Below are 19,552 nucleotides of genomic sequence, written 5' to 3'. Positions count from 1 at the left end.
AAATGCATCACTCCTCTGAAAACATTTGAGATTCCTGCTGCATTTTTTTCTTTCTCTGACTTTGTTTTAATGTCACGTAATGGCAAAAAGGATTTCGGGTAGGCCCTGTTTCTTTCAGGTCATGTGCTAGAATTCTAGAAAGGGAAATGTGAATGTCTGGGAAGCTCACACAGGACACGAGATGTGTCAGCAGCCAGCACTTCCTCCTGTCCTGGGGCAGGTCGTCCTCACTTCCCGCGACAGCTGTTTCCAACCCTGCTCACGCCTTCTACACCACCCCCACTTCTCACCTCAACTTTGAACAGGATCTCCTGTTTCAGAAATAAGGGCACTTATTTTTATTTGCAATGCCCTCAAAAGATTCAGAACTTAAATGATCACTCTGCCCAATCACCTCCTCCTGGACTCCCTTCCCCAACATAGGACACATATCTGTACCCTGGCCTGGCCTTGAGGCTTTCCCTCCACTGGGAGAAGGGGTATCCATCTCTCTGTCCCTGTTCTGTCAATGGTCCCCTGTCTCTCCTGGCTCACCATTTCCACTGTCTTTTTCCTGATTATATAAAATAACCTGAAAATACTTCACCCTCCATTCTACTTCAGCCTCTGCACTTGGGCATCCATCCCCACTGCCCCACCAAGACAGCTCCTGCTGAGGGCACTAGTGACCTCCTTGTTGTTAAATCCAACCCCATGTTTGAATTTTTTTTTTTTAATTTTTATTGAAGCATAATTGACCTACAACACTATGTTAGTTCCAGTGAATATTGAATAGTGATTCAATATTTCTGTACATTACAAAATGAGCACCACAATAAGTCTAGTTACCATCTGTCACCATACAAGGATACTACAGTATTCTTGAGTCTATGCCCCATGCTATACATTTCATCCTTGTGACTGACTCACTTATTTTGTAACTGGAAGTTTTTACCTCAATCTCCCTTACCTATTTCACTCATCCCCCCCACAACCCCGCCATCAACCACCTGTTTGTTCTCTGTATCTATGTTTCTGTTTTGTGTTTTTTCATTTGATGTTTTATAGATTCCACATATAAGTGAAATCATACAGTACTTGTTTTTCTCTGACTCATTTAACTTAGCATAATACCCTCTAGGTCTATCCATGTTGTTGCAAATGGCAAGATTTAATTAATTTTTATGGCTGAGTACTATTCCATTGTGTGTGTGTGTGTGTGTGTGTGTGTGTGTGTGTATACACACCACCTCTTCTTTATCCATTCATCTATCAATGGACACTTAGGTTGCTTCCATATCTTGGCTATTGTAAATAATGCTGCAATGAACACAGGGGTACATGTATCTTTTCAAGTTAGTGTTTCTATTTTCTTCAGGAAAATACCCAGAAGTGGAATTGCTGGATCATATGGTAGTTCTATTTTCCCATGTTCTACTTCTTACTTTAAATAACTTCTTGGAACCATTTGGCACTATCCATCATTTCCTTCTTTAAATTTTTAAAAAAATACTCTCTACTTTTTTGGCTTCCATGAGGCCATTCCTTGCTACTTTTCCTCCTACCTCTGAGATCTTTCCCTCCCAGTTCCTTTGTACGCTCATCCTAGGGTGCTGGTAACCCACCGCACCCCCCAGATTCCCAAGTTGTTTTCTTCTTTCTTCACACTCAAGGTACTTATCCTGGGGATGATATCTACTTAATAGGTTTAACTACTACTTAGACATTGACAAATCCCAAATCTAAATGATCAGTCTAGACTTCTCCTCTGAGTTTCGATGAGAATGTCCAACAGTCAGACAGCTCCATGTAAACTTCCCACAGGCACCTCAAAGTTAACATGCCCCCAACTCAACTCCACCATCACTGCCTCCAGCCCTGCCCTCCCTCATGTGCTCCCTGTCTCAGCGAGTAGTGTCGCCATCCTCCCAGTTGGATCTCGTCACTACAGCCAATAAATCACTCCTCGATACCTCTTAAGTTAGTTTCCTTCTCTATTCCCACTACAGCCAGTACCTTATTTCCAGTCCTCATAATTTCTCATTGGGATCCCTTCAATGACCAATTGGTTCATGGCTTCAGCTTTCCTTCTTATACTGTACCTCTTTCTCCAATTTTTCCACAATAGGTATTTATCAATAATACATTCACTAATAATAAAATACTGTTTTTATAACATAATTTCATAAAATTTAGTATGTTTTTCATTTTTAAATTAAATTTAAAATTTAAAATAATAAAACACTGTTTTTAAATAATGTCCATGAGACATTCTTGCCCAATAGTTCATGGTTGTCCAACTCTGTGAGCAGGTTGGGACCAGCTTGTGAAACTGGACACTCTATCCAGGCCCCCAGGGTATGTCCCCACCTCCCCATATTACATGCCATTACCTGTGTCTCTTAGCACACTCATTTGAGCAGAAATCAATTCACAGGCAGGACAGCAGGAAACAGAGGAAGAAACTCAAGACTCAGAAGTCAAGATTCAAACCCTACTTCTGCTCACAAGCTACATGACATGATCAAATTACTTAGTCTCTGAGCCTGTTTCCTCATGGGGGCCATGGGCATAATATAACATCTATCACAGGCCTAGGAAGGATCAGTAAGATGTGATAGTGCTTTAGCAGGGTTCCTTCTAAGAGTAAGCTCTGAACCACAGATGGTGACAGAAAAATCTCTATGACTTATTTCAGGGCCTAACTCTGAAAACTTTTCTTCCCTTCTACTCTAATGTATTTTTTCCTTAAATTTCTTCTGCACTTTCAGAGACTCATCTTGTCTCCCCAGCTTGTTCACTATCTTAAAAGATGGAGCCATGCCTTCCTTCTTCTGGTTCCCTCTACAGAGTCCCTTGAATGGCCTCTGCACAGAGACTGCTTAACAAATGCTCGGAGTAACTAATAAGGGCTTAGCGAGGGCTTGGGCTCAGTCCTCTGGCCAGGCCTGGAACGCACTCTCAAGGCTACGAAAAGATTCTTTAAGAGGAGGGACATCGGGGCGCAGGTGCGGGGGGAGGAGGCCAGGACCAGCGCCTTACCTTTGCACTGCAAACCCTGCCGCAAGAGGCCCCAGAGCAAGGAGCCACAGTGGTCGCAGAAGGTGGGAACCTTGTAGTTGTGGATCCCGAACTTGTGGGGCATGTTGACACTGAACCGCTGGGAGCCCACCTGCAGGGACGGCAAAACACAGGGTCACCGCTAAGCTCCTTGCTCTGAAAGCTGCCCTGGGAAAGAGGTGAAGAGAACCTCCCTGCTGGGACCCTTATCCCACTCTCTCAGCTGCTCTTCTGGACTCTGCTCCCCCATCAGACCCCTCCGGGACTCCAGACCTCCAACTCCCACGGCACACAGCACTCAACCTGTACCTCACATTTTGACCTTAAAGAATTGTCATTATGTGCTTTTAATGCTGCTTGAGCACCAAAGCCTAGCTAGGCAGAGTCTTTCTGCAGCTTGATGGTGGATGTGGGATTCTGTGAACACCCAAGAACCCAGCACAGCCGTGGAAACTGTAGGTCATCAGTTAGGACAAACAACCATCACGATGGAGATGGCTAACACGGAGTGGTGACCACTAAGGGCGCTAAGGCGTCGGTGCTGACCACGGGCCAGGCACCACCAGCTCAGTTAAACCTCACCAGCACCCTATGGGGTAGGCACGAGTTTACAAATGAGGAAATTAAGGACCAGGGAGATTAAGAGATGTGCCTGCAGGCGGGTGCGTGGCAGAGCCAGGATTTGAGGCTGTGGGTCTGAATTCAGGGCCCAGGCTTTTTAACCACTATGCTGCCACTTATTATTTAAAAGGAGTGAAGAGAAGGTGGCAAGACGGAAGGGCAGAGGATGGGGGAGAGGAGTCTAGGCATCTGATCTGCAGGCCTGGGTCTGCCACCAGCCCCCTGTGAGGTCTCAGGCAAGTTTCCTGACTTCTCGGGGCTTTGGATTCCTTATCTGGCAAATAAGGATGGCAGCCCCAACCCACCTAATATGACAGGATTGTGGGGTCGATGAGACGCTGGGGGTGGAAGAGGTGGGAAACATTAACTGAAGCAAGAGGTCAGCAGGGGTCTCCCTCTAATCCTCTAAGAGATGCTCTCCACCTACTGATACATCTCTGGTGGAGCAGCCACACGAACAAAATCTGCCCCTCTCAGGACAGCAGGGCACCATCACCTGAGAGCCCCTGGGCTCGAGAGAGCATCACTCTTGCTACTCCAGGCATTAGGGACAGCACACAGCAGAGGAGCTGTCCTTGGCTCACTGCTGCCCGGTGAGTGAAAAGCCCTCACGGGGGGGTGAGAGCTGGGCATGGACGTGAATGTGAACACAAACTCCGAGGTATGTGCACACACACCCTCAGGGTCACTCAGCTTCATAACAACCTCCTTATCACCCGGCAACAAGGAATGGCTGATCGTGCCGCTGTACCAGCATTTTACTGAGCTCTGCTTGAGGTGCATCGGCTGTCTACCGTGCACCTACCCCAGTACCAGCATCCCAGATTTACTGAAAACAATCGTGCCCACCCCTCCGTAGATTTGTAGCATAGGTGTGCCTATTTGTGAATATAAATAAACCTGTAGAGGTTCACAGTTGATAAGATTTATGAGATTTTTTTTTTTTAACTTACTGAGACTTATGAGATCCTTGAAAGCAGGAATCATGTATTCCTCTTTATTTCATTGGGACATGGAACAATTATCTGGCATACAGGAAGTGCTCAATAAACGCTCAATAAAATGTCCATAAGAAGGAAGACAGACAGACAGCAAGCTAATCATCTTTTTCTTTCATTTACTTAAACTAATGAGGGTAACAACATATTTTGGGTTATGATCCTAGACCAGGAGCTAGGAGACCCGGGTGACCGTGACTTGCAATTTCTACCCTGTCAGTAGAACCTCTGTAAATAATTTTGGTGCTTTGTACTGTCTGCCCTCCAGGGACATGGGACACTCAATCTAAGCCTCGTCCCTTCCTGATTTCCAGAGATGGCGTGAAATCAAAAGGAGATAAAAGATGGAAAATGCTTTGGATGTTGAGATGTCACTTGGTTGAATTATTTTTAAGAAGCAGGTAGAAGATCTCTATAAGTGACTCCTTTCAGAAGCCAAAGTATAAACCCATTTGATTATAAACCCAGTTGATTATAAATCCACCCAAGGCCTCTCTGACTCCCAAATCTAATGGCCTATGATTATACAGTATTTATTTATTTCACCGAGAATTAAAATCATGTCTTTGAAATCAATTGTCATGAACACAGATAACTTCTCTTAGATTCACACCTGTCATCTTCCCCAAAAGGTTTTTACATCTGTTAGTGGAACCACTCTTCTCCTAATCACTCAGTTAGGAGAAACCTGGCTTCAAGTCGAATTTCTCTCTTCCTTACCCCTAACAACTTCTCTAACAGTCAATCTAACACTAGTTTCTAAGATTAAGAGAACACAGTGGTCAAGGGCTCAGACTCTGGAACTGACTAGCTGGATTTGAACGTGGCTTTTTCACATACTGGGCTGTGAGGTTTGGGGCAAGTTAATTTGACCTCTCTATGCTCCTATTCTCTCTGTTGGAAAGTGAAGGTAATAACAACACGGATCTCGATAAGGTTGTTACGGCTTTAAATAATATACGATAAAGTGCTTAAATCAGGGCACGGCAAGTACCCAATGAATGTCAGCTATTATTGTTATTACTGCGGTTCTTTCAGGCTCCTAAGTGTTTCTTAGATTTGCTAATCCCACTCCATTCCCCCATCACCTCATAAAGATAAGGTTCCTGCTTGCGTGTTGTGTCTCTTACTATTTATGAACCGTGTGGATCCCTTGACATGTCAGTGAGCCCCTTCACTGTTCCGATGAGATAATGACATAAAATAACTCACATTTTCCTTGTGGGCTTTCATTTGGGGATCACACAGCTCTTGGCATCCTATTCACACACCTAAACCCGACTCTGAGCCGCACTCATTCCGTAGGCTGTACCTCATATCGGAAGACTGTGGACAACTCCCTTCATTTTTGATCAACACAACAAAGACAGCAGCGGGACCTCAAAGAGAGAAGGTTTCTCTTGGGGACCACAGAGGAGGCAGTGGAAGGTGGGGATGGCGGTGAAGAAAGCCCAGAATTTCAATGTTATAAATATTTACCTCGTCGGGAGTTTCCTGTTTCTTTAATCCAGCGCACTTCGTAATTATGAGCTCATGGCATCGCTTGTGGACCACGCAAGTGCAAACTGCAAAGCAAAACACGAGAGGGCTGAGCGACAAGTAGGGGAAGAAAGGTTCCAACCTGAGATTCGATTAGGTCTCTGCAGAGGAGCGAGGGGAGCCGCGCCCTTCTGTCTCTGTAGTCGAGTCTTAATGTAACGCCCTACCTGAAGCCCTTTATGCAGTCATTTCAAAGCACTCTGCCATCAGAGCCATTAGGGTTTCCTAAATGCTCTGGAGAAGAATGGACCATTTATATCCAAAGGACATCAGCAGTTTTCTCTAGTTCCAGGAGTATCAATCAATTTTCTTGTTTCTCTATGCCAAGGTCAGGGAACAATGGCCCAGCCGTGAAGCACTGTCTACCCAGGGAACTGCCGCTCTGAATGTGCTCCATTCAGGGTCCCACCAGGGTTGGCTGGGGTGACAGGCAGGCCGGCCGGCCGGCAGCAGGAGGCAAATGGATGTTTTGTGGCACAGAAGTGCTCAAGCTTCTTGATCTGGTTGTGCCCTTCTGTGCCAAACAAAGAATTTCATTTAATGTAATACTTCCCCAAGAAGTGGCCTATAGCTCTGTCTTTAGTGTCGTGGGCCAGTTTGGGCAGCAGGTGGCTGTAAGTAACCTAAGAAGTGTCACGTGTGTAACTGAGTACATGCTACCCCCAAGACACAGCCATGTCCCACAGAAGCTACCCCAGTTCCCCAGGGGTGAGACCCAAGTCAACCAGTGGCTGGGCGAGGAGACGGGATAGTCTCCCAGCTCCAACCACAGAGAAACCTCAACATGACCTCATCACGTACCCACCATCCAGTTCTGGACAACTTAACCTTACATCTGTAGTCAGTTAACTGGGGAGAAAAACAAACCCTCCCATACTTTCAAGTGACTGTTAGATGTTGAAGAGCTAATGATGGCACTGAAGAGACAAAAAAAGAGAACCAGCAAGGACCATTAGTGATACTGAATAAAACAAGCAGGCGAGGGAGCTTCTTCAGGGAGTGGGAGAGTGAGGGAGCTGACAGAACACACAGGACCTGGCTCAGGACACAGGCGGCCTCTAATGGGCATCTTACTGAAGTTTTACATTTCATGGGGAAAGAAGAAGGTACACCAGAAAGGCTACAAAACAAGGCTGAGACCCCTGGGACACCTGCAGATGGTGGTTCCGCACATCTGCTCCCACACAGTTATGGGGGAGAGATGGCCAGGCAGGGACAAAGGAAAATCAGGGACTTGCTTTGTGGGGAGGGAGCATAAGCATGCCCAGCGTACAGAGCTCTGGATGTCATCCAACCCAGCACCCGCCTCCCACGAGCAGTGGTGATCTGGATCGACCTGTGGGCCCCAAGGATTTACTTCATACAATACCCTCTTACCTTGACATTGGTATCCCTGCTTTCCTATGACACCCCTGAAAAGAAGAATACAGCCCTTTAAGAAAATGAATTTCAGCAGGTCAAAAGCCACACAAAGCAACCCCATTCCCATCATTCTAGTCGCTGCCCACAGTGCATCAAGCACACTGGAGTCCACCCAGCAGTGGGGTAGTGATCTCACTCCCAGTTGCAGGGTGCCTTAAAATGACTCTCTCTGAAGGCCACTGAGGGCAGCCCTAGCTCTTGGAATGGGTGCAAGGTTTGGTCAGTGTCAGGGCTCAGTTTCGTATACAAACAACCATTCCAGGGGCCCAGCTGTGCTCTGGAAAGCCACGAAGACTCTGCTTGCTTTCCACAGGCCTCGAGTCGTCGAGTGTGTCCTTCTCCATGGATAATCGTGCAGGAGGGCTGTCGCTGGCAGGCATAGTCCCTGAGCATTCCAGAAGCAGCCACGGGTTATGGGGCAGTCTGTGGCCAGGACTGGGAGCTCAATCTACCATTTGAAGGTCAACTTCAGAGAGTCCTTCCATGGCCAGAGTAGGGTACCCTAGGGCAGGTTTAGGGTCAGCCTGGACACAGAACAATCCAACCCACCTGGCCTGAGCCCTGTCCTCAGGGCACCACCACCAAGTGGTCAGCTCCCTGCAGTGCCCAGCCCAGTGAAAGGAGCCAGAAGTCACTAGGGCTGCAGCTAAGGAAACCTAGAGTTCAGTGGTGCTGGCCACGGGTTAGAGAAGACCTGAGTCTCTAAGACTAAGCTTTCAGAACCTGTTCCCCCTATTCTTGACCAAAATACAGAGATGGAGGTCAGATGGTTGTCAGCCCCAGGAATGAGACATGTCTGCGGGTGGAGTGGGGCATTATTTCTGCTTCAGTCAGGTTGACTTTGCTCTAAGCTGTGTCACCTCAGATGTCCACGCCAACCTCTATGATTAGTTCTAGAACACCATGAGGATGAGATGAGGCTTTCCTGGATACCATGGGAATCCAGGGGGTCCTCAGTGCAATTCGAATGTCCCCCTTCTGGGTTCATGTTGCAGTGTGGCCTTGTTCACTCTCCCCTGCAGGATCCCAGGGTGTTGGCAAACTCCACAGCAGTTTCAGAGAGGTTGCCAGGAAGACTGGGCATGAGCTATTAGTTGTGCTCACCAGGGGTGGAATCAGGCCTCTGACACTTCCTAGCTGGAGGGCCGTAGAGTGGTCTCGTTTCTGAGCCTCAGTTCTGTTGTTAGTGGAATGGGGTTCATAATACATAGCTCATAGGATGCTGGGAAGAGTTAATTAGAGATTTCCAGAGCCAAAGAGAGACCCTGGCACATGGTAGGTATTCATCAAAAGTTCCCCGCTTATCCCCAAGGCCAGTGTTCCTTATGTTTCTCCACCTCCCCAAAAGGCCTACTACTTACCTATCTCTGCCTATCAAAATCCTAGTCATCATGAAAGGAGAAATGCCACCTCCTCCAGGAAGCCTTCCCTGAGCACTCGAGCCAACGTTCCTCTCTCCCTCCTCTGAAATCTTAGCATCCTATCAGCACCAGTGTTATGACAGTTACTAAGAACTGCTTTGTATTATAAATATTGGCAATCAAATATTTTAAGCTTATTATGGAAAAATTCAAATGTATATTAAAATAGAGAGATGAATATAGTGGACCCTCATGTACCCATCACCCAGCTCCAACAACGATCAATACATGGCCAGCCTTGTTTCATCTCTACTCCTGGCCCCTCACCCCTCCTTCCAGCTTATTTTTTTCCTTAACAAATCTGAGACATCCTATCATTTCATTTGTAAATAATTCAGTTTGTCTCTCTAAAAGATAAGGATTTTTTAAAAAAACAAACCACAAAACCATTATTGGTTATAAAATCTTAACTCCTTAAATATGATGTATGATATGATCCTAAGTACAGAGGCAACAGGAACCATAGTTTCTTCTTTCCATCTATCCCCCCAAGCACCACTCAGCCTTCCAGAAAAGTCTTCTGTAGTCAGAAAAAGAAATAAAGCACATCAGCATTTTTTACATAAAGTTTCTAATCTCCTGACCCATTCCCCCCACCTCTCATCGCCAAGAAAGCATAACTAGAGGTTTCCAGGAAAGAGGGCCTTACCAGATAAAATCCCTGCAGTGGGAACAGTAGGTGGGCTGCCGAAGGTAGGTAGCCATGAACTTGTGGCCGTTGACCTGGTGGACCCTGCGCCTGACAGCCCCCTGCCGCTTCCTGGGCCGCATGCGCTCCCGGAACACACGTTCTTCATTGTCTTTGGGGGCTGGGGAAGGATAAGAGCACAGGAGAAAACACAGTCTGGATTAGCGTCCCTTGAAATAACCTCCTGCAGGAGAGCTACTCCAGCCTCCGGTATATGGAGGTAGAAGGGGGCGTGGGGGCAGCCTCCACTGGTAGAGGGACTCAGGGGTCTGAGGAGCCTCACTGCTCAGCTCCAGCGAGCAAGCACCACGTGATGGGAAGGCCCAGACTGTGCACTTTGCCATGACAGCTGCACTCAGCATCCATCCCAACCTCAATCCTGCTCCAGGTGTGGCCGCTCCACTCCTCCCCACACCAGCTACATGTTGCAAGGGTGCAGGGTCAGAAGGCTCAGGGTTCAAATCTCACTGAAACTTCTGAGTAGCGTGACCTTGGACTGCTGGTGTTCCTGGCCCAGAGCCTCTGCGGGCATTGTCCTCTGTCAATGGGGATAACACCAAGGGGCGTGGCCTGGAGTCAGTGGCATGACTTCCCTCCACCCCCAGCTGCCTAATAAACCTGACTTTTCTTCCTTCTCCCTCTTACCTAGACTAGGACAATAAAGAGCCTTTCTCCAAAGGTTAAAAGGAGAGGGAAATAAAACACTGTGAAAGCAGACAGTTTCCAGAAGGCTCAAGAACCACCACCATGGGCTTGAAGACCCTACTGGAGACAAAAAGAGCTTCCTCATTTCTTCCTTCCCTCCCCTTGGCAGACTGTCCCAAACCTAAGAACACCCTGCAAAGGGACAACAAAAATAATAATAAAGATTGTTATGGACTGAATGTTTGTGCCACCCCTGCCCTCCCCTCCCCATTCATATGTTAAAACCCTGAACCCCAATGCGATAGCATTTGGAGGGGGTGCCTTTGGGGGGTAATTAGGTTTAGATGCAGGCATGAGGGTGGGGCCCCCATGATGGGATTAATACCATTATAAGAAAAGGAAAAGTGGGACTTCCCTGGTGGTCCAGTGGGTAATACTCCGCGCTCCCAATGCAGGGGTCCCAGTTTGATCCCTGGTCAGGGAACTAGATCCTGCATGTATGCCACAACTAAGAGTCCGCATGCCGCAACTAAGAGTCCACATGCCGCAACTAAGACCCAGCACAGCCAAAATAAATAAATAATAAATAAATAAATATTTAAAAAGGAAAAGACCTGAGCTGGCTCACTCTCTGCCATTTGAGGACACAGTGAGAAGGTGGCTGTCAACCAGCCAGGAAGAGAGTCCTCACCAGAACCCAACCATGCTGGCATCTTGATCTCGGACTTCCAGCCTCCAGAACTGTGAGAAATAACTATCTGCTATCTAAGCCTCCCAGTCTATGGTATTTTGTTACGGCAGCCTGAGGAGACTAAGACAGTGATGATAATGGCTAATGTTTGTCGAGGGCTTACACTCTGGCAGGTACTATGGTAAATGCATGGCATGTGTAATCACAACAACCCCACCTGAGGGGTACTGCTATTACCCCCCTTTTGCAGGTGTGCAAGCTGAGGAATGAAGAGTTCAAGTAACCTGTTTCTGTTAATACAGCTGTCTAGTGGTGGAGCCCAGATTCTAACCCAGAGAGGGAGACGTCAAGGTTCCACCGGCCACATGCTGCTCTGAGGGACAGCCCACCCTCCCTACAGTTAAGTCCCCAGAGCTCTCACGGGGTGGCTCTCGTTAAGGAAGAGCTGAGCTGCCTGTGGCTTTCCCGAGGGCAGAGGATGCAGGTTGTGGGTCTCCTACTAAGTTCCTGTCACTCTCAAGTATGCCCTGGAAGGTCACCTGCATGGCACAACTGAAAATGCACTGGGAAGGCTCCGTGCCCACCAAATCCCCCCTGCACCAGCCAGTGCCCAACACTCCAGCGTAACAGTGTCAGTCCTCAGGGCAACAAGCTTTGCTCCTCCTGGACCTCTTTGACAATAAGGTTCCCTGCAGCGGAGGTCATGTGTGTGAGCCAAACATCTGTTTAATCCAAGGGCATCTTGTCAATCCAGAGAGGGTAGGGGTGGAGAGAAAATCAAACTGAAGGAGGAAAAAGGCAAGAACAACGGGGAACAAATGCCTAGCGTGTGCTGTTAGAGGGAAGCAGCCTGCAAGCAAACAGGCAGGGCCGTTGACTGGAGGCTGCCCTCTACGCTCCCAGGCTGCATCCTCAGCACTGCCCCTGATGACCCAGATGGGGGTCTGCCTGTGGACCTCCTGCTTCATAGCCCCCACCCTGCCTGGGTTTCCTTTTTAACCGGTGCTTATTGTTTCAAAAAGTCTCTGACACCGACTACCTCTGGGTATAGAAAGCCCACCACCTCCTATTTGGCCACAACCTAGGGGGTGAGACCCAGCTGAGCAAATTCTCACAGGAAGATCCCAGTTCTAACTAGAGACATCTACACACACACACACACACACACACACACACACGCATGCAAAAATATGACAATCATCACTCAATTGTACAATTAGAGGTGACTTTCATTTCTGCTTCATACTTTTCAGTATATTTAGACTATTCTATTTTTATAAGCTGGAAAAAATGTGGTATTTAAAAAAAACAAATCTTTTCAATAGCCCTTACTTGCTACAAACCTGATCTACAAAAATCCAAACCCCAAAACTCAGCCCTGGGCAGCTCAGGCCAGGGGATGTGGATTCTCTTTGTACAAGGCACCCTTCAAATTCTTTCAAAGAAGGATTCACCACGGAATATATGTCCACAGTAAGCCCTAATGTGTTTAAGATGCAATTTGATTTACTAATCTCTCAGATTTGCGAGTCATTCTGATCCTGGAAATTGTGTTTTCAGTTAAAATGGTGATGAGTTCAATCTAGTCTTCTCAAGGGAGCGCTGCTATAACGGGGGTTATAGGGCTCCCTGAGGGCCTTATTTCTCAACCTTTTAGAGAAATGACCACAGCAACCAAACTGAACATTCTAAACTGTGTTTACACTGATTTAATAGATAAATGCAGCAACCAATTAATTTAATTCCATTTACTTTTGAAGACCTCTTGGTGGGGTGCACTGACATCGGGAGAGAAGCTGCTTCAAGCCTGCAGAGGGTGGGGCCTGTGGGATGGGAGGGTCTTGGGTGCAGGGTAGATAGAGAGCCAAGGACAGCTCCTGCTAAGGTGGGGTCTCTCTGATCTAACTTCCCCAAAGGGTTCCGTTACCCTGCCCCAAAGCATATGCGCACTGCCTTTTAAAAGTCAGATTCTGCATCCAAGATGTGGGGAGACAAAAGGCTACAGGAGATGGAACAAGATAGAAAGCCCAGAGATAAACCCACGCACCTATGGTCAACTAATCTATGACAAAGGAGGCAAAGATATACGATGGAGAAAAGACAGTCTCTTCAATAAGTGGTGCTGGGAAAACTGGACAGCTACATGTAAAAGAATGAAATTAGAATACTCCCTAACACCATACACAAAAATAAACTCAAAATGGATTACAGACCTAAATGTAAGACTGGACACTATAAAACTCTTAGAGGAAAACATAGGAAGAACACTCTTTGACATAAATCACAGCAAGATCTTTTTTGATCCACCTCCTAGAGTAATGGAAATAAAAACAAAAATAAACAAATGGGACCTAATGAAACTTCAAAGCTTTTGCACAGCAAAGGAAACCATAAACAAGACGAAAAGACAACCCTCAGAATGGGAGAAAATATTTGCAAACGAATCAACGGACAAAGGATTAATCTCCAAAATATATAAACAGCTCATTCAGCTCAATATTAAAGAAACAAACACCCCAATCCAAAAATGGGCAGAAGACCTAAATAGACATTTCTCCAAAGAAGACATACAGACGGCCACGAAGCACATGAAAAGATGCTCAACATCACTAATTATTAGAGAAATGCAAATCAAAACTACAATGAGGTATCACCTCACACCAGTTAGAATGGGCATCATCAGAAAATCTACAAACAACAAATGCTGGAGAGGGTGTGGAGAAAAGGGAACCCTCTTGCACTGTTGGTGGGAATGTAAATTGATACAGCCACTATGGAGAACAATATGGAGGTTCCTTAAAAAACTAAAAATAGAATTACCATATGACCCAGCAATCCCACTACTGGGCATATACCCAGAGAAAACCGTAATTCAAAAAGACACATGCACCCAAATGTTCATTGCAGCACTATTTACAATAACCAGGTCATGGAAGCAACCTAAATGCCCGTCAACAGACGAATGGATAAAGAAGATGTGGTACATATATACAATGGAATATTACTCAGCCATAAAAAGGAACGAAATTGAGTCATTTGTTGAGACGTGGATGGATCTAGAGACTGTCATACAGAGTGAAGTAAGTCAGAAAGAGAAAAACAAATATCGTATATTAACGCATGTATGTGGAACCTAGAAAAATGGTACAGATGAGCCGGTTTGCAGGGCAGAAGATGAGACACAGATGTAGAGAACAGACATATGGACACCAAGGGGGGAAAACTGCGGTGGGGCGGGGATAGTGGTGTGCTGAATTGGGCGATTGGGATTGACATGTATACACTGATGTGTATAAAATGGATGACTAATAAGAACCTGCAGTATAAACAAACAAACAAAACAACTAATACTAAACTTTCATTCAGTTATTTGTATGGAAATATGTTAATATAAATGTTTCAGACATTACATGAAATTTCTAAAAATCTTATATGTTCTGGTATAATGTTATAAGTCATAATCCTAGTTATTACTTTAAAATGTATATCTCAGAAATAACTAATTTTCTTGTCAACTGCATTATTATGAACTTTCATCAAATCTTTAACCGTGGTCATTTTTAAGTCTTTTGTCATTTACAGACAGTTCTGGGTGTACTCTGATGCTTTTGTAAATATGTTCCTATAAAAGGGTTTCATCTTCAGGAAATTCATGGAAAAGACTCTGACAAGTACAGGTTTCTGGTACCTGACTGTACTGCTGAACTGAATGAATAAGCATTTTCAGAACTCTAATGAAAAACTGAGGAGCTCATAAAAGTGTTAACAAAAGATCAAGATGAAAAAAAAAAATTAATTACATGGGACTGAGTGAACTGATGAGGATGAGTATAATTTTTGTGACTTTCTGGTTGAATTTAAAAAAAGAAAAAATCCCACAAGAACTCAGAGGCAAAGAATATACAAATCAATTTTCACTGCAAAGTAAAGGAGCTGTTACAGTGGAGGATTACTGGACTGAATGTCAATATTATGACATAGTATGAGTGTGTTTCATGTTTGGTAATTGCAATCATTGTTGCTTTTGTTGTGGTCATCCATGTACAATGCTTGGTGTCAGTCTATTTATCTCTTGTAAAAATAAAATACAGTGTGTGTGGAAAAAAAAAAAAAAAAAAAAAAAGGCTACAGGAGAGGAAGAACACAGGTAAACTTCATGCTCCAAGGAGGCGTGCACACAAAGCTGCAGGAGAAAGGGGGTGGGGCCCCTGGCTGATGAAAACACCCCCATTCCACACACCTCTGCACAGGGGGGCCATGAGGTTCCGCAGCCCCAGAGAACCCCCCTGCTGGGCCTGGAGTCACTGCTAGCAATGGATCCCTTCAGCATTTCCCACTGATGTGAAGGGTCTCAATTAAAATGCACCTTCCACGGGGAAGGGAGTAACGCACTGTGTGTGTGTGCAGGCACACTCACGTGTGGGTAAGAGAGTGCATGGTGCAGGGGTAAAAGATTTATAAATACATATATATATTTGTGTGTATAATATCAATTAACATATATATCAAATACATCATGCATAATTTATATACTATATACTTACATATAATATAGCATAATATATTAATATATGTATGCCATTAACATAATATCATTACGATATATATTATGACATGATTATAGTTATATTAAGTACAATATATTATTGCATAATATGAAATACATGATAGACAGATGCACAGTTTTGCCGAACCATTTGAAGCAACACTTCACCCCTAAATACATCAGCCTTTATCTCCTAAGAACAAAGACATTCTCCTACATAATCACAGTAACAAAGTCAAGAAATTTAACATTGACATAACTACCCAATATACAGTTCATATTCAAATCTCCCTGATTGTCCCCAAAATGTCCTTTATCGTTGTTGTTGTTTTTAAAAGTTTAATCCAGGAGCTAATTAGAGTTCATGCATGGCATTTGTTGCCATGTCTCTTTAATCTCCTACTCTAGAACAATTTTCTTGACATTCTTCCTTTTTATGATACATTTATGAAAAATATAGGATATTGTCTTATGGAACATTCTACAACTTGGATTTGTTTGTTCCCTTTTGATTAGTTTCCAATTCAATGGCAAGCATACCATAGAGATCTACGTATCAACAAATCCCAATATATTCATCAAGGGACTTCCCTGGTGGCAGAGTGATTAAGAACCCGCCTGCCAACGCGGGGGACACGGGTTTGATTCCTGGTCCGGGAAGGTCCCACATGCCGTGGAGCAACTAAGCCCGTGCACCACAACTACTGAGCCCGCACTTGAGAGCCTGCGAGCCACAACTACTGAAAGCCCACGTGCCTAGAGCCCGTGCTCCACAATAAGAGAAGCCACCGCAATGAGAAGCCTGCGCACCGCAATGAAGAGTAGCCCCTGCTCACCGTAACTAGAGAAAGCCCGCGCGCAGCAACGAAGACCCAACGCAGCCAAAAATAAATAAATAAAATGAAAAAAAGTATTACAAAACAAAAAAACAAATATATTCATCAAGATCTTTATCTATAGATAAATGTGTAAATGACATGAACATAAAATGTATAGGAGGAGAAATATAAAATATTCACTTTTACTAGGAATTCTTAAAATGCAAAGCATAGCAGTCTAGACATACCACTGACGTACCGTTTAATGCCTAATAAAGAAACAAATTTGTTTTAAAATGGTATTATCAGCTATTTGGAAGGCTGCTGTGAAACTGATTTATTCATTCACTGCTAGAGGCAATGTCATATTTTCAGAAGCAATATTACAGTACATAGCAAACATCACAGATTCATAACCTCTGATTAAGCTTTAATTCCTAAGGAATTGCCAAGTCAATAATTAAACAGAAACTAAAAGCTATACACTTATAACTTATAGATGTTCCCCATGGCATGTCTAATCGGCCATCAAATAGAAATAACTTGATTGTCTCACATTAGGAGAATGGTCTAATGAATTATATTACATCTATAGCAATTTAAAAATGGTAGGGAAAGACTATGTAGGAACATGGGGAAACAGAAGGCACAGAAACACAACCCTACGTAAAACACATTTGCAGGTTGAAGGTAACATGAAAGTAAGAATTATGTTACACTAGGATGATGGGATTATGTATTTGTATATTTGAAAAAATGTTCTCTAACGCTCTTTAATGACTTTTAAAAGCAGTTCTTTCTGCCTAAAGCATTAGGTAATGGAAGGGTCCCTTGTGTTGCAGGAGTGGGGGGCTGCATGGCATGAATGAGGAGGAAAGGGCACCAGATGTTGGCATGGAGATCAGGAGAGACAATATACATTTTATCGGCTTCCCCAATTGCCTGTGGTTCTGAACTGAGTGAAGAGTCACCCCACCTGCCCCTACATCTGTGACTTGCTCTGAAGGATGCTCTTTGCCGTCACTGGATGCACTCAGCCACACCCACCTGGGGCAACGCTTCATTTGCCACAGCCCATGAGGCAAAACCAATGCTGGCTTTCCTCCCAGATGGCCCTTCCTGCCCTACACAGATCCTTTGTTTTATGGCTGCATCTACCACACAGTAGAAGGGGTGACTCAAGTCAGGGAGAGGCCAACGCAAAGTTGGATAACTCTTGTGAAACTTTCTGTGGAAATGAAGATCTTGGCCGGTCAGATACAATGACAAGAATTCACAAAGGCATAAAGCTAAGGAGACACCCTATGAAGCACCTGTGAGATCCTCAGCAATTCCAATCTTTAACAACATTCCAGGAATGGTTTCTGCTTGGCTTGATTTGCCTATAAGCTCAAACTCCTAGGGGCTTCTACACCAATAGGTATCTTACAGCCCCAGTGCTCAAAAGAATCTATGACAGGTTGCAGGCAAGTGGCAGGAGAAGCACAAAGAACCCACACCTCTCAGTTATTGTTCTGTTGATCAATCTCAGCCGGCCCCTTTTCCTTGGGCTGAGACTTCTCAGTCTAGACCAGAGGGACACTCACAGACACAGGGAGAGGCAGCCCCTGGCACCAAACCCTATGCCACCTCTTCTGGCCAGTCTGATTACTGAAGGTCTCACTGCTTCATCATCACCTCCCTCACCTCATCTCATGTCCTCCTGCACAAAAAGGGGGCTGAGCTGACAGGAATGAACACAATCCCCCACACAAGGTCATGGGCACCCTTAACCTCAGTGCTCTTGGAATGCCTTACAGTTAAAGAATATCCAGCAGGGAATTTCTAATAGGCTAACGCTGATGAACTCCCAGATGCCAGAACTTCCTCCCCGGGTATGTGTAACAAGGACTGCCAAACCCAAGGATTAAGCTTGCCCAAGACCCTTGACCTGGGAGCCTGGACCAGTCAGAAGGACCAATATGCATGACTGGCCACCTCTGGGCACCAGTGTCATTCCTCACTGCAGGAAGGTCACCTACTCTTGATGTTCAGGGCACACAAGGGTCTTTTCCACAAGCAAGTATGTCATGGGTGGTCTTCTTTATTTTTTCTGACCTCCCTCTTTTGACCTTCTCTTTCTACCAGTATGGTTAAAATAGGTGCTGGGAGACTGGACAAATTTTGCCTTTGCCCCAGACTTGCTTTATATCCTAGAACAAGTCATTTAACCTCTTTGGGCTTCTGTTTTCTTATCCATCAAGAAGAGCTAGTGCAATGGCTCTGCCTAAACACCAAGCTGGCACATTCTCTCCCCCAGGTGCCAACACGGCACCTCCTTACTGAGAGGGAGTGAAACTGCCTCATCCCCTGCCCAGCAAAACCTACCCCTGCTGGGGTCCGGCTGCCTCCAGATGGTCCACCCCTGCCGCTGTGAATAAAAGAGAGAGTCGTCACGGCCTTCCCCAACCCCATCCATCAGAGGCTCTGGAGAAGCAGACTCCATCTTCAGACTTGGAGAACTCTCGGGAAGACTGGGCTGGGCAAGGAGCACTGACTCAGCTCTAGGACAAAAGCAGTAAGAAATGTGACTAGTTCGAGAAAAGGCTGGGAACGTCCTCGGACGGCTCGTCTTGGAACCCAAGCAAAGAGTGAATACAGTCTTCAAGGCAGGTTATTTCACAACAGAAGGAAAACAACTCAACCATCCTGGTATTTTTGTCTAAATAACTGTCAAATCTTGGATAATTCTGAAGCTGAAAAATAACAGCTAGCATGTATGGGCATGTGCTAAGCACCATTCTAAGCATCTTACATCTATGAGGTATTATTCTATATACGAGGTACTGTTACACATCTATGAGGTACTATTACAGATACATGAGATATTATTACATATACATGAGGTATTATTACATATACACGAGGTATGAAAGCAACTTACACACACCCTCTAATTATCTTGAGGTGGTATTCTTCTTGACTTACAAATGAAGAAACCAAGGCTCCAAGACATTAATAACTTATTTGTTCAAGGTCACACAGCTAACAGTGAATGTCAGTTCAGGAATTCTCACCCCGGCCCATCCATCCACACCTCCCAAGGATGGCGGAATAGCCTAGATCCCTGGTACCCAACTGTGTG

General features: G+C 45.1%; 1 protein-coding gene across 6 annotated transcripts in view; it reads right to left on the bottom strand.

The window, feature by feature from the left end:
• The window catches only part of PRKCE (protein kinase C epsilon), a 508,978-nt gene that overhangs the window by 180,826 nt on the left and 308,600 nt on the right, over positions 1 to 19,552 (bottom strand). For 5 of the 6 annotated variants that reach the window (XM_061168696.1, XM_061168694.1, XM_061168695.1 and 2 more), the window contains 4 exons: positions 9,690 to 9,849; positions 7,575 to 7,609; positions 6,138 to 6,223; positions 3,022 to 3,151 (listed from right to left, as the gene is read on the bottom strand). In XM_061168696.1, the coding sequence (XP_061024679.1) occupies positions 3,022 to 3,151; positions 6,138 to 6,223; positions 7,575 to 7,609; positions 9,690 to 9,849 (411 nt within the window). Of the gene's footprint in view, positions 1 to 3,021; positions 3,152 to 6,137; positions 6,224 to 7,574; positions 7,610 to 9,689; positions 9,850 to 18,795; positions 18,870 to 19,552 lie in introns of those variants that run through there. The other variant, XM_061168699.1, reaches the window with a different exon arrangement.

Source organism: Eubalaena glacialis, chromosome 14, assembly GCF_028564815.1.
Source record: "Eubalaena glacialis isolate mEubGla1 chromosome 14, mEubGla1.1.hap2.+ XY, whole genome shotgun sequence".
Taxonomy (NCBI): Eukaryota; Metazoa; Chordata; class Mammalia; order Artiodactyla; family Balaenidae; genus Eubalaena; species Eubalaena glacialis.
The sequence above is the reverse complement of the archived record's forward strand: the minus strand, read 5'-3'. Positions and strand labels throughout refer to the sequence as shown.